Source organism: Pteropus medius, unplaced genomic scaffold, assembly GCF_902729225.1.
Source record: "Pteropus medius unplaced genomic scaffold, Ma_sr-lr_union100, whole genome shotgun sequence".
In the NCBI taxonomy this organism is placed as follows: Eukaryota; Metazoa; Chordata; class Mammalia; order Chiroptera; family Pteropodidae; genus Pteropus; species Pteropus medius.
The window spans coordinates 7,850,702-7,864,543 of record NW_024354502.1 but is presented as its reverse complement, the minus strand read 5'-3'; the positions used below and the strand labels follow the sequence as shown (position 1 = coordinate 7,864,543).

Sequence of the window (13,842 nt, the reverse complement as noted above, 5' to 3'; positions counted from 1 at the left end):
AAGAAAGAAAGAAAGAAAGAAAAGAAAGAAAGAAAGAAAGAAAGAAAGAGAAAGAAAGAAAGAAAGAAAGACAGATCACAGGCCCCAAGCAACTTACACTCTCTCTTCACAAAAGCCAAGCCATGGGGGGTAGGGAAAATGCAGGCACTAAAAGTTTACAGCTAAAATCAAAACACTTCCACTGCTTATAGAAATTTAAGGCTCATGGAAAGATGACAATTGGAGGCTGGGAAAATCCCAGGGAAAGCAGTTCCCCCTGCTTGTGAGAAAAGCAAATAAAACATCAATCTTGGAGAAAGGTCCCCACGCTCTAGGGGGATTCAGAGCCTCTCCGGGGCCCTAGACGCCCCCTCACAAATACCCTCCCAGCACCCACCGGTGAAACAGTTTCCAGACTTGGATCAAACCCACACCTTTCACTGGAGATACATGGCCTGAACGTTTTTCAAGCAAGAGGGAGACAATGTCGCCTACTTGGCCCAGGAAAGTGCTCCAGGCTTTTCTGTTTGTCCCCAAGAGCTCAAACTCTGTGTCTCCAGCTCCTAGCCACACACCTGAACCAGGCTGCTCAGTGCCAGGCTCAGAACAGGAAGAAAGGGGCCAGAGGGCTCCTCCGCCCCACCCCCATCCCCCAACCTCACACCTGCACAAGGTGGGCAGGGCCCAGGGCTGACCGGCAGAGCCCCCTCAGCAGAGCCACTTACTTCTCATACTCGGTGTTGTCTCTGTCACAGCGAGAATCCTTGTGCTTTTGCCAGTCTTTGCCATGCTTGCAGGTGGTGAGGAGCACGACGTCCTCCCCGTTATGGACGTGATATAAGGCATTCCTGGTGTCTGACCCTATCCCTGTCAGGTACCTCTTCCCCTTGAAAACCAGCATGTACTTCCTGAGAGGAGGGATGGTGTTAAACTTCAAAAACCCCCTCTCCCCTCCTGTCCTGGGATGATCCTTAGAAAAGAGGGGAATAGAAACATCAAAGTTGGGTCGGAAGTTTTCAGTACTGATGCTGGCTTTGGCCAGCATCGCCTGGCCGATGTCAAACCCCACGTCCTCGGTGTAGTCAGGCCAGGTGCCAGAATATAAATTAAAAATTAAATGATTCCTACCATTGTTCCACAAGTGGAGACTCTGCACTTTGGATCTCAAATTGTGCACATACTGAGGTGACAACTGGTCTCTGTCTAAAGTATCCAGACTCAGGACAAAGAGGCACGCCTGGCTGGGGTCCGAGGTGTAGAACCTGGAGCCCTCGATAGCCGCTAGAATGTTTTGGTAACTTTCGGCGATTTTCTCCCCTTTCTGCTGCGGGTATACGTAGACTTTGAAGCCGTTTTTCTTGCAAAGGGTGAAATCGAAGCAGGACTCCATGCGGCACTTCTTGCCTTTGTAGATGCTCGAGTTGGCATCTCGCTTCTGCCGGGGGGAAACGTGCGCGTTGGAGTCCTCGTTTTCCACTGGATCCCAAGGAACGAAGGGGCGCAGAGCGTCCGGGAAGCGGGGCCAGAAATGATCCGGACTCGGGTGGTGCAAGCCATTCCGACCGCTGTGCTCGTCTCTCCGGCTGTGGCTCCTCGATGCCCTAAAGTGCAAGCCTCCGAAATAAAACAAAAGGGCGAGACAAGAGCCAGCTGAGAGCAGAATGAAATAGCGTTTTTTGGCCTGCATGTGTCCTGCCTGGGTCAAGAGGATTGTAAATAAACACAAGAATCACCCAAGTTTCCCAATCAACACTTTCAGCTCCAGTCCGCCATCTTCCCGCCTGTAAAGACTTCAAACTCTCCGCTCCCACCTTCTCTGGATGCCTTTCCCCAAGCCGTGGACTGATCCAGCGCATGTGGGCGATTTCTTTAACTTTCTCCCCTTCGGTCTTTCATCTTTGGGTTGCACAATGGACGGGAGAGAGCGGGGCTGAATATTTCGCACCCAGGGCGGGCGAGCAGCGGACTGTAATTTTCTTGCATGCAACAAGACGGAGGAAAAGAGAGAGAGAGGGGGAAAAAAAAAGCTCCCGATGCCCAATCAATGGCAAGACGAAGTGATTTCCTTGCCTCTCGGATTCCTCCCGGCAGCGTGGAGAACGAGCCCCGGGAAAGCAACTTCAACTCATGCACACTCCCGTGCACAGCACTCCGGTTCCAACAAGTCAGCCGATGCCCGGGTGCAGCCGGCTAGTGCATCTTGCAGCTGGGGCGCCGTAACCTCACAAATCCCTGCATCTCTCTTTATTCCCTTCTGCAGCGGCTCCAAGACTCCGGCGGTGCTGACTCCTGCGCTCGCGGGGCCGGCCCCCGGGGCGCGCGGCGGCCCGGCAGGCGGCGGCGGCGGCGGCGCTGGGCGGCGGCGGCGGCGGCGGCGGCGGCGCGTCCTCCCCGCGGGCAGTGCCGGCGCTGAGCGGCGCTTCGCAGGCCCCCGCGCGACCGCTGCCGACCGCCGCGTTCGGTCGCCGAATGTTACCCGGTTCTGAATGTTACACTTACACATTCCATTCCCGACACGACAGCGCTGACCTCATCCATCCACGCAGCCCGCGCTGCCATTGGCCGAGCGTCACGTCCGGGGGGGGCGGTGCTTCCGCTGCGCCCATTCATAACCCCCGGCCGGCGGCCGCGGCGCCGGCGCGGCGCGGGGGCGCGGGCCGCGGGGTGCGGGCGCCTCCGCCGTGGAGGTGGGGTGGCCCGGTGCGAGCCCGCGGCGGCCCCTCGGGTCGCCCCGGCCTGGGTTGCGTCCCTGGACCGGGAGCCAGCGCCGCCCAGAGGAGGCGCCTGAGGCACCGGGGACCCGCCGGCGCTCCCCCGACCCCGCTGCTGGCCGCCCCGGGCGCCCTGGAGAATCCCGTCTCCTCGGCTCCCTGCCGGCAGCGCCTCCGTGAGCCGGCGGCAGGGACTGTGCCGGTTCCTGGAGAGGATGCAGTGAAAATGGAGCAGTGGGGCGAGCCCGAGGGGTGGGGGAGGAAAGGCTTCATAGAAAGCGACTGCCGACCAGAAAGATGCCTCTCCCCGCCCACCTTCCACCCTCCGAGGCCCAATGTTTTTATTTCCTCCCAAGCATTTAAACAGGTCCCTCATTTCCTACATAGCCCATCCTCTCTTTTTTCTTCCCCCAAGGAGACACCCCCATTCCCAAGAATAAAGAAGAAATATTACAAGCAAGAAGATTGATTTCATTGTTACAATTCTTCGTGTCTGTGAACTGAGAGAAGACATCTATTCTAAATCCTCATTCTCTACCTGTGCATCCTTCCCTTCTATAGAAAGCTTCTAAGAGATCAAATCTCTCTCTCTCTCCTCTCTCTCTCTCTCTCTCTCTCTCTCTCTCCTCTCTCATACACACGCACACACACACACACAAAGGTGTTTTTTTTTTTTTCTATTGCCGAGGAGAAACTGATACATTTACGTTTGTCCTCATCCCTAAAGTGATACTACTCTTTTTGTGGTGGTGCTGGTGGTGGTTTTTAAGATATCTCTTAGGGATGAATGGCTAGTAGATCTTCCAACTGTCCCAGCTGTAGAAAGGAAACTTGAAGCAGGAAATGACTTTATTTAAAATTAGTGCAAGAAGGTTGGTCCTCTTTTCAATGGCCCTTTCACACCCCAGCCCCAAGCTCCTGTTATCCCCAGGGAACTTCATTGGACAACTCAGGTAAAGACCTGCAGTCCTTCCAAAGGTCCTCCAGGACCACAAAGATATGCTAGGCTCCCAAACAGTGTTTCTGGTCAAAGCCAAGTTCTCCTGGCCCAGGAGCCTGAGTTCTGCTTTACAAGAGGACACCTCCCACCGCCTTTCCTAAATGAAGTCGCAGGGCCTGGCCAAGCTGGACAAACAGTTGCCAAGGGCAGCAAGTTGTTTAGTGATTGTTTATTATGGGAGTGACTGAGAACTGGGGACAGACACTTCCCAGCTTCCCTCAGGCTGCAAAAGAACTCCAGTGGGTGTGGAGGCAGGGCCCAGTTATAACAAGGCAGGGTGAAATGATCAAGTGGAACATTTTAGACATTTGTTATTTCAGATGTGTTTTCATAAAGTGGGGAAGGGGCATGGGTGGAACATTACTGTACATTCTTGAATCCTCTCCCTATTTCTGACCAGTCAAAGATGAGATAGCTTCTCCAGATTTGACTTGTACCCCCCACACAATTTGGAGAGGACTGGGACAGAATGAGGATTCAATCATCTTCCAAATATGATGACAACGATGCAGATAAACGCAGTGATTGTAACCACATGTAACCCAGGGCTCCCCACACACCCCCAGGCCCTGGTGGCTGAGAGAGCAGCCAACCAAAGCAACGGGCCTGTTGAGGTTCTATAGAAGTTGGAATTCTGGGGATTACAGTCCCTCTATATCTTACTGGTTGTCCTGTGTGACCTTAGGGGGGAACTAGCTACTGTCCTTGCTCTTTTGCATTCTCTTTCTGCTTTGGCACAGTTCTTGCCTTGCCTAAGCTTATTCCCTCATCCCACGCCCTAGTGCTCCCCAGCCCTACTCTCACATTCCATAGTAGAGCATGTCGTGAGAAAAACTTTGGTACTGAAAATTAGAGAAAACTTGGATTCAGACCCCAGATCTGTCATTTACTGGCGCCTTGGGCAGGTGGCTTAATCTCATTGAACATCAGTTTCTCACTTAAAAAGTCAGAATAATAGTACTTTTCTTGCCAGCCTCTTTGAATTTGTAAATTTTAAGTTGCTCTGCATGTGTAACATTTCAAAATACAAGTGGAATCTAAAGTAACCCCTCCAATGGCACCCTCGTTTCCCTCTGTTTTATTTTGTTCCTAGACCTCCACATTAGCTTAAATCTCTTGTGTTTGTTTGCTGGTTTACTGTCTATATTTCTTCCTTGTAAGGGGAGCTTCCTGAGAACAGAAACCCTGTCCGTCTTACTCATTTCTGAATCCCCAAGGTCCAGGGTAGTTCCCGTCACCTAGGTGGAGCTCAATCTCTGGTTTGAATGAATTACTAAAATTCACCTTCACCACAGCACTTGAATATGCTTGAAAAGAAAGACACCATGGTCGTCTCTCAAAGTACGACTGAGTCTCTTGTTTGAGGTGGAACTATTCCTATCCAGGAATATCTGAACAGAGGGCAAATCAGTCCATCACAAATCCCTTAACAACATATGTTAGATTATGATTTCCTCTGCTCAAGCCCATCAAAGGATACCTCTCTCTCTCAGAATTAGAGCCAAAGTCCTTCCTTACCTATAAGGTCCTGCAGGATCTTCCCTAATTGACCCCCACTCTCCTCACCAACCCCTTTCAGTTCATTTCCTCCCTACAACTCTCTGGCTCTGTCCCAGTCTACTCACTCTTCTGAGGCGGGGATGGCTTCCTTACTGTTTCTCAGGCATGCCAAACATGTCCCTGCCTTGGAGCCTTTGCATACGCTTGTCTCAGCCAGAATCCACATGACACACTTCCTCACTTTCTTGAAGTCTCTTCTCAAATGCTACCTTATTATTTAGGCCTTCTTTGACCACCTGATATAAAATAGCACTCCCTCCCCCACTTTCTTATCCCCTCACCCTGATTTATTTTTTTCCTTAACACTAATCAACGTCTGACATAGTATCTATTTACTTGTTAAATAATTATTTATTGATTGCATCTAGACTGTGAGCTCCATGAGGCAAAAACTTGGTCTTTTTGTTCACTACTATATTCCCAGCACCTACAACAGTGCCCATTACTAAATAAGTACCATATTTGCTGAACTAATTATATAATTTGATCCTATTGTGTGTAAGGCAAATAGAGGATATTCAAGGCTAGAGTTCTATCACACGCACACTCCTTCTCTGATTCTATTTCTCTCTTTTGTGTGCGTGCTCTCTCTCTCTCTCTCTCTCTCTCTCTCTCTCTCTCTCTCTCACACACACACACACACACACAGCTAAAGCTATCCCAGTGATCCAAGCCATGCTTAATTTCCTTTTCCAGGACTAATTCTTCCCCAGGGTTGACTAAAGACCTGAAAACAGCATGTTACACATGAAACCCAGAAGATGTAGATTCTCATTTTGGCTCTCTGCTCACTCTATAACCTCGAACGAGTCACCTTCCTAAATTTTGGATTCTCCTTGGTAAAATCAGGAGTAACTGTAACACAATATGTATCATGCTCGGCTCACTGGGTTGCTCTGAGAATTCAATGAGAACAAATGGATTATTACCATTTGAAACAACCTGCTCTTTGCAGTCCATAATGCACATGGCAAATGTAAAATTTAATTGTCACACTCTTGGATAAATTTGCATACAAGTGCATGAGATCATGTTTGCAAGTCAACAGCATTACATACATGAAATATCACCCACCAAACACACAACAGTTTCCAGATGCTTTACAGACTCTGGAATGGTCATTGACTAGGGTAAGCAAACAGGAAAAGGGAAGAAGGAAAACTCACCAATGGACGAAAAGCAAAGAATTCTTTTAATAAAATATTTTAATAAAATATTGGAATTGATAAATGTTTAAATTCTCTAAAATGTAATTTTTGGTTGACTAGCAAGGCAATCCAATCTTCATAAATGTTTATTTGACATAGGCACATTTTCGTGTTTTAGTGATATGTGATAGGGTCTCTAACAGTAAGTATTCCTGGCTTTTTAGAAAAGCTGAAAACCTCTGCTGGGTATAAACTGATTGGTTGTAGAAAGTGGGAAAAGACAAGGAGGCCAGAGAAAGTTGGGGCATCATGGAAGATGAAGAGAGTCCCAACCAGGAAACAGAAGCTTGGTTTCCAATTCTTTCTCTTCCAGAAATTCAGGAAAACCTAGAGCAGGTCATTTCTGAATGCCAGGCCTTGAGAGTTTCATTGGAAAAATTCAGGGCGGGTCTTGGTGATACCGGTCCAGCAGAAATAGTCAAGGATGTCCGTGTAGACCAAGGAGGTAGAGGAGGAGAGGAGCTTGGGAGGGAGGAAGAGGAAATTCCACAGAGAAGGAGAGAAAACTTGAGTGGAAGTGAGAGCCTCTGTCAGGCCTCTGCAGGGCAGCCAGGCAAGAAAGCTGGCCAAGGGTGATACAAGGGCAATTCTACATGGATGTGTTAAATCCGGAGCCACGTGCTTTATACGCATTGTCTCTGCGATTCTCACAAGGTTCCTAAGACACAAGTACTATCCTTATTCCCTGACATAAACAAGGAAACAGAAATTCAATTCTGGGAAGGGTCTCCTGGCAATTCATTCATTCATTCCTTGAACAAATATTTGTGGAGCAGCTACTCCATATAAGGAATGGTGCCAGACACTGAGGGTATTTGTCTACAGTTCTTTGTCATTTGCAAAACACTTTCATGAGAGGAATTTTGTTTGAGTGTCATCAGAACCTTATGAAGTAGGAAGAGAATATGATCCCTATTTTACGAATGAGAAAATAAGGCTCTAAGTAAGGCTCTAGCTCAGGCTTTCTCAGCCTGAGCACTATTGGCATTTTGCTCAGCATAATTCTTTGTTGCAGGGGGCTGGCGGCCTCTGCATTGCAGGATGTTTAACCACATGCCCGGCCTCTACCCGTCAGGTGCCAATAGCACTCCCTACTCCCACCTGCATCTTCAGATGTGACACCAAAAATGTGTCCAGACATTGTTAAATGCCCTTAGGAGACAAAATCACCCCTGGTTGAAACCCACTAATCTAGTTAAATGACTTACCCAAAGTCAGCTGATTTTCAAGAGGAAAATTTAGAATTTGACCCTCATCTTTTAACTTCATGCCAGAGCTTTGCCACAACACTGTAGCGTCCTTTGGAGAATCTAATTCCTTTCTTTTCCACAGGGCAGGCTGATCAAAAACTCCCATAGACATTAGTTTAAGAAGATTAAGAACTTAATATATACAAGGCACTATTCTAGGTACTTGGGACCCACAGCATAAAAAAATAGATAAGGTATCTGCTCTTAGTCTAATGGGGGAGATAATAAACTAACCAGGAAATAAGCAAGGTAATTTCAGATAGATTTATGGAGAAGTTAAAAGGATAATGGCATAGATTGGGGTGAGGAGGAGCAGAGAGGTTCACTTTAAATAGAATGGTCAGGAAAGGTCTTTCCGAGGAGCTAAAATTTCAGCTGTTGTCTCACTGCTGTGGGACAAGCCCTGGGACGAGGTTACCAGGCAATGGGGCTGGCCACCACAAAGGGCCTGGAGCAGAAGTGAGCTTGAAGAATGAGAACAGTGGTTTTCACACTTCAGCAGGCATCAGAATCACTAGATGGGTTGGTTAAAACACAGATTGCAGGGGCCCACCCAATTCCCAGTTTCTGATTCAGCAGATCTGGGCTTGACTCAAGAATCTGTATTTCTGCCAACTTCTCAGGTAAAGCTGAAGCTGCAGATCTAGGGGCCACACTCTGAGAACCACTAAGTTGTACCATCAGCAAAAAGGTACTGTTCCTGGGGTGTGCTGAGTACAGTGAAGAGGGGCAGGAGATGAGATCAGAGAAGCTGCAGCTGCAGGAACTTCTAGCATGCCCTGGCTCTGCAGGCTAGCTGACGTGGGGGGATTTTATTTCGGTGGAGTGGGTAGATTTTGGAGGGTTCCAAGCAGGGGAGTGGTACAATCTAATTTCCATTTTTTAACAGCTTCCTCTAGCTCATAGTGGGGCAAAAGTGGAAGCAGGGAGTCAAGTTTGCCTATTTAGTACATATTTTTGAAAGTCTTTATTCCTTATAAAAATAACTATTGTAAGCCAGGATAGCAAGTTAGAAAGAGAAGGAAACTTCAAGTCCTGCTTCCATGCTACAGAAACTATGACCGTCAGAGTCAAGCCAATAAACTCTAGTCACCGGACAATTAGCCTGTGATTGCTAACTAGGCAAGACAGCTTGCCTTCGTATAATAAAACTACACATGTAAATTGAGAAACCTCTCTATGATCTTAATTCTAGTGTTTGATACACTGATATTTCTCTATGATGTTAACTCTAATGCTTGATATCATATATCAAATATATATGAAGTCATATATATTTATATTTAGCTATGTCTTTTGTGTTTGTTTAATAACTTGGGACTGGCTGCTATTTTCTGTGATAGGACATCTCCTTATTGGTGAGTGTTTTCTGAGGGACAAATGGTGACAAAGAAGTTGCCCTTATGTAAATCTGGATGCCTGCCATCCTGGGAGTCTTATGAAAGTTTTACTGACCCCTGGTGGAACACACAGATGCTCTACCCTGCATGCCTGTCTCACTGGCTTGTTTTCTACAGAGACTTGCATCCCTTTAACAATGCACCTGCCACGCAGCCCCTGCCCTCCTGGAGCTCAAACCTCCAAAGAAACAGACATGGAAAAAATAATCACAGTAAAATGGGCTCCATGGCATAATTTAATAGAGGAGGACATAGTTAAATTTTCTAAATTTGTGTGGGTCTCTATTAGCATTTGTAGTTGCATTTATAGATGAGAAACTGAGAGAAAATGAGAATGTCACACACTGAAGGTGATGACATCAGGAGGTCACCCACAATGCGAGCTAATTTTTCCCATTAGATTGGCTGTAACACTTTTTATTACGCAATAGTCTATTGATGCTCCGTTGACTTTTTTTTTCTTTTTTAACTTCTGATACCCAGTAGAATCAAGTTTGTCTTATATTCTTTTAACCAAACATTTTATCATCTGGCACTTTCTTTGCTACTGTGATGCTCACAGTAACAATCATGAGACCCTGTAGAATCTTAAGATACCTGGCAACTTGCTCAAAGAAGGTTAAATCACAGAAAGTCCTATCTTAGTGATTTAAGTGCATTTCACGATTGTCAAAATCATTTAAAGTTAGTGAAATGTCTATGGGATATGGGGTAACTTGTTATTAGCATGAAGATAAGATAGACTACAGAGCTAGTTATCCGAATGATCCCTTCATGCTCCAAGGTTGTTTCTTTGGTCAAATTTCCTGTGTTTCTACAGAGTTAGGAATTCTTGTGGTCTTTAGAGAAAGTCTCTGGGTCAGTTTCAGCGAAGCTGTAGCCTTTCTAAATAGGTAAACATGAACACATATGCCTACAAAAGTCTGGGGACTCCCCATTGGTCCGCATAAGCCGTCATTCTGTAAACTTGCAATGTAAACAAACAAAACCATTTCTGAAATTAAAAACCATACATAACTTTAAGTCCACTGTATTATATCACCCTCCCAGAAATTCTGCCTCGATTTCTATCTTTTCTGACTCTTGTATTCATCATTTCTCAGAGACGCATCCCACTGTGGTAGTGCAGACAGCTCAGGAACTCTAAGGAAAAAATATATGAAGAAGGCTAGTATTTAAATATATTTTGACATAGTTATCGTAAATTTCAGCATAGGCTTTGTCTTTCTTAAAATCTGAATACTCGAATGTTACAAAAACAGACTAAAGACATACATCCTGGCTTTAAGTAAGCCTTGAGAAGAGAACTGCCCACAGAAGCATAATTCTCAATTTCCCTAGCTGTTCTCCCCTACTGGGGAGCAGCTCACCCTTACTAGGGGCCCAATAATTCCTATCACATGGGAAAAAATGCAGACTTTTGTCCTGTTTAAGACTGAATAAGGCTGGTTCCTCTGTTGTTCTTTTATGCCTGTGGAGACTTGTTGGAACCCCCAGTCGAAGACTGCTCCAGGCACTACGCAGGCAGGCCCCACTGCTTTGTAAACTTCCCCTCCCCCTATTCTTGTCCCACCCCCCAACTTCTCTATCTAAGCTCAGATCTGACCTGTCTGCCCTCCTTGGCCTGTCTGATCTTGGAATTCCTTGCAACAGGAACTGCCAATTGCTGTAAATTATATACTGCTTTGACAAGGAGAACACTAATCCTTTGGGGTTTAGGAAGAGACCACCAAACCTGTTTTCGAGGGTGAGAGTACTCACTTTCCATTGGAGGTGGTGCGACAGGCTTCTGCAGTCCTGAGCACCCTTCTTCCAAACAACATGGGACCCCTGGGTTGGGGCAGGGGCCACCGTGAATGAGTTGCCACTCGTCCATAGCCTAGTTCCCATGTCCATGAATGTGGTCTCCTAATTAAGCTTTCTGATATTTCCCCGTCCGGTCTGTTAGTGTCATATAGCTGTTCGACTGTGTACACTGCTGTTGGTGCAGAATATTTACTTAATGAGCTATTCCACTGGAGGCAGGAGAGAGGGGTCTCATCGCCCGGGTTCAGTCATGGCTCTACATCATACCGGCTGTGACTTTAGGCATGTTAATTAAGGGCTCTACGCCTCAGTTTCTCCAACTGCCCCCACCCCCAGTGATAATAACTACTTCAGATGTATATGAAATAATGCATATAAAACATTTAATACAGGGCCCAGCACCTAGGAGGAGGCACTTGGGAAATGTTAAACAGGATAATGGCCTCCCACTCTCCCATCCTTTCCCAGTGACTTCACAACCCCTTAGAGCTAAAGTGATGTGGTTTCACCTTCTGTTTATCAGCAGTTTTGTCTTCCAGAATTTGAATTAATGTCCTTTGTGATTAAGATCGACATTTCAGCAAATCATGCTGAAATGTTACCGTGGCTGTGGAAGGACATGTTCCTTCATTCCTTTATCCATTCAGTCACAGATATTTATTAAATGCCTACTATGTCCCAGAGGGTACACTGGGCACTGGGCAGGTACCTTGTGAGTAGAAAGACCAAGTGTTAACCCTTAGAGACTGTAAAGTCTACTCAGGGAGACATCGTGAACAGGTAAATAAACAAATTAAGTGCCAAATTCTAGTGCTGCTGGGGAAATAAAGAAGTTCATTGAAATGGAGGCATTATTTAAAACGAATGATTAGGGAGACTTCCCTGAGGAGGCATTTAAGCAGAGACGTGAAGGATAAGAAGGAGCTTTCCTGGCAAGGAGTGCGAGGGAAGGGAAAGAAGCTTTCGGAGGGAAGGAAGAGCAGATGCCAACACTCGAAGGCCAGGGAAGCTGGGCTGCCTGATCTAGGAGCAGGAAACGGGACCAAGTGCCTCTGTGTTCAAGCAGTTCTGGTCTGACGAGGCTGTTCGTGATGATTGGTTTGTCAGTTTCCCTTATAAAAAAAAGGAAGACGTAGTGACTCAGAACTGAGGTGAGGTGTTGGGGAAATCAAACTCAAATTCTCAATTCTTTTCCAACCCTCCAACTACCCCATTTATTAAGTCTCTCCTTAATGCCTTTATCTACGATAGGGTTGACATCTCGTGGATTCCAGAAGCCAATGCCAGCATCATAACCCGCCCTTTTAGTGCCCATCTCCCTTATAGGACAATAGTCCCAGGAAAAGTGGACTATGTCTTATTAATCTTTGTAACTCCAGCATCCAGCACAATGCCTGACCCTTAGTCGCTGCCTTATAAATGTTTGTTGAATGAATGAATGATCACTAAATTAATTGTACTCACTGTTGCCAGGCAGCATGTTAAATGCTTTAAATATACTAATTCAACTAATCCTCTTTATACTACCTAAAGGTATGTATTATTGTTAGAGACATCTTACAGAAGAAATAAAGACACAGAGAGGTTAAGTAACCCACTCAAACTCTTACAGGGCTCCGAAGCCCCTGCTCTTAGCTTACTTATAGCAATGTTTCTCAAACTGCTGCACATAAAAATCACCTGAAGAATATGTTAAACTACACATTCTGGGGTCCTACTTGCAGAGCTTCTGATTGAGGAGTTATATTACTTATTTACTGCTGCATAAAAAATTAACCTCAAATTAAAGGCTCAAAACAACAAACACTTATCTCCAAGTTTCTGTGAGTCAGTATTCTGGGTACAGCTCGGTTGGGTTCTCCGGCTCAGCCTTTAACAGGCTCCAATCAAGACGTCAGGGGCTGCTGTTATTTCAGGGCTTGAATGAGGACAATCCCATTCCACGCCTACTTATGTGGTTGCTGGCAGACCGCACGTCTTTGCTGGCTGTTGACCTAAGACACCAGTTCCTTGACATATGGGACTCCCTGAAAGGCTGTTCACAACATGGCAGCTGGCTTCCCTCCTAGCAAGTGAATGAGTGAGAGAGTGTATCCTAGCACGTGAATGAGTGAGAGACTGTAGATGAATCTTTCTTTCACCTCATCTGAGAAGTGACATCCCTATACTTTTGCCTGGTCTTAGAGATTGCCTGTCACAGTAGTACGGGGTAGGACTCAAGAACATGTATTTCTATCAACCCCTTAAGCGATGGTGCTATTGCCAGTAGTGGACCATGCTGTGAGTAGCACCAGTCTACTTTACTGAAGGGAACAGAGGAAGGAGGAGAAGGAGGAAGGGAGGAGGAAGGAAGAGGAAGGGAAGAAGGAAGAAGAAGGAAGGAAGGAAGGAAGGAAGGAAGGAAGGAAGGAAGGAAGGAAGGAAGGAAGGAAGAAGGAAGGAAGGAAGGAAGGAGGAAGGAAGGAAGGGAAAAAGAGGAAGGAGGGAAGGAAAAGAGGAAGAGAAAGAGAACCAATGGACACCTTTCCTTGACTGGATCATATCGCATTTACATATGGCCTTTCTCCACCCTGGCCAGTCCTCACTGCCACCTGTACCCCCCAAGTCTCCTGTAAAAAAAATTATCCCAGAAGGTGAGTATGAACCTAGAAAACCAGATGTCCACTATGTCACTCCTTGGAAAACAATGCCCTGACCTGAAGTGAATACATCCTGTCTTCCACTTCCTGAAAGTCTCGCCTTCAGGGGATAGAAAACGTTTCTCTGTGAGTCAAAACCCTTGCCTAGGGAGTCACAGTCTCACAGAGCAAAGACAGATCATGTTAAGAGGCTCCCATTCCTGCCCCCTGCTTTTAAGAAGGTAGAGTAATAAGAGTGAACGCTAACTCCATTGCGGCCTCTAAGAACCTGACCGGCGGAGAATGACTG

General features: G+C 46.4%; 1 protein-coding gene across 2 annotated transcripts in view; it reads right to left on the bottom strand.

The window, feature by feature from the left end:
• Positions 1-2,300, bottom strand: part of EXT1 (exostosin glycosyltransferase 1) — a 259,408-nt gene extending 257,108 nt beyond the window's left edge. Inside the window, exon 1 of one of the 2 annotated variants that reach the window (XM_039853474.1) lies at positions 705-2,300. In XM_039853474.1, coding sequence (XP_039709408.1) covers positions 705-1,666 — 962 coding nt within the window. In that variant the 5' untranslated portion in view covers positions 1,667-2,300. The remainder of the gene's footprint in view (positions 1-704) is intronic. The other variant, XM_039853475.1, reaches the window with a different exon arrangement.
• Between the last annotated feature and the right edge of the window lie 11,542 nt (positions 2,301-13,842).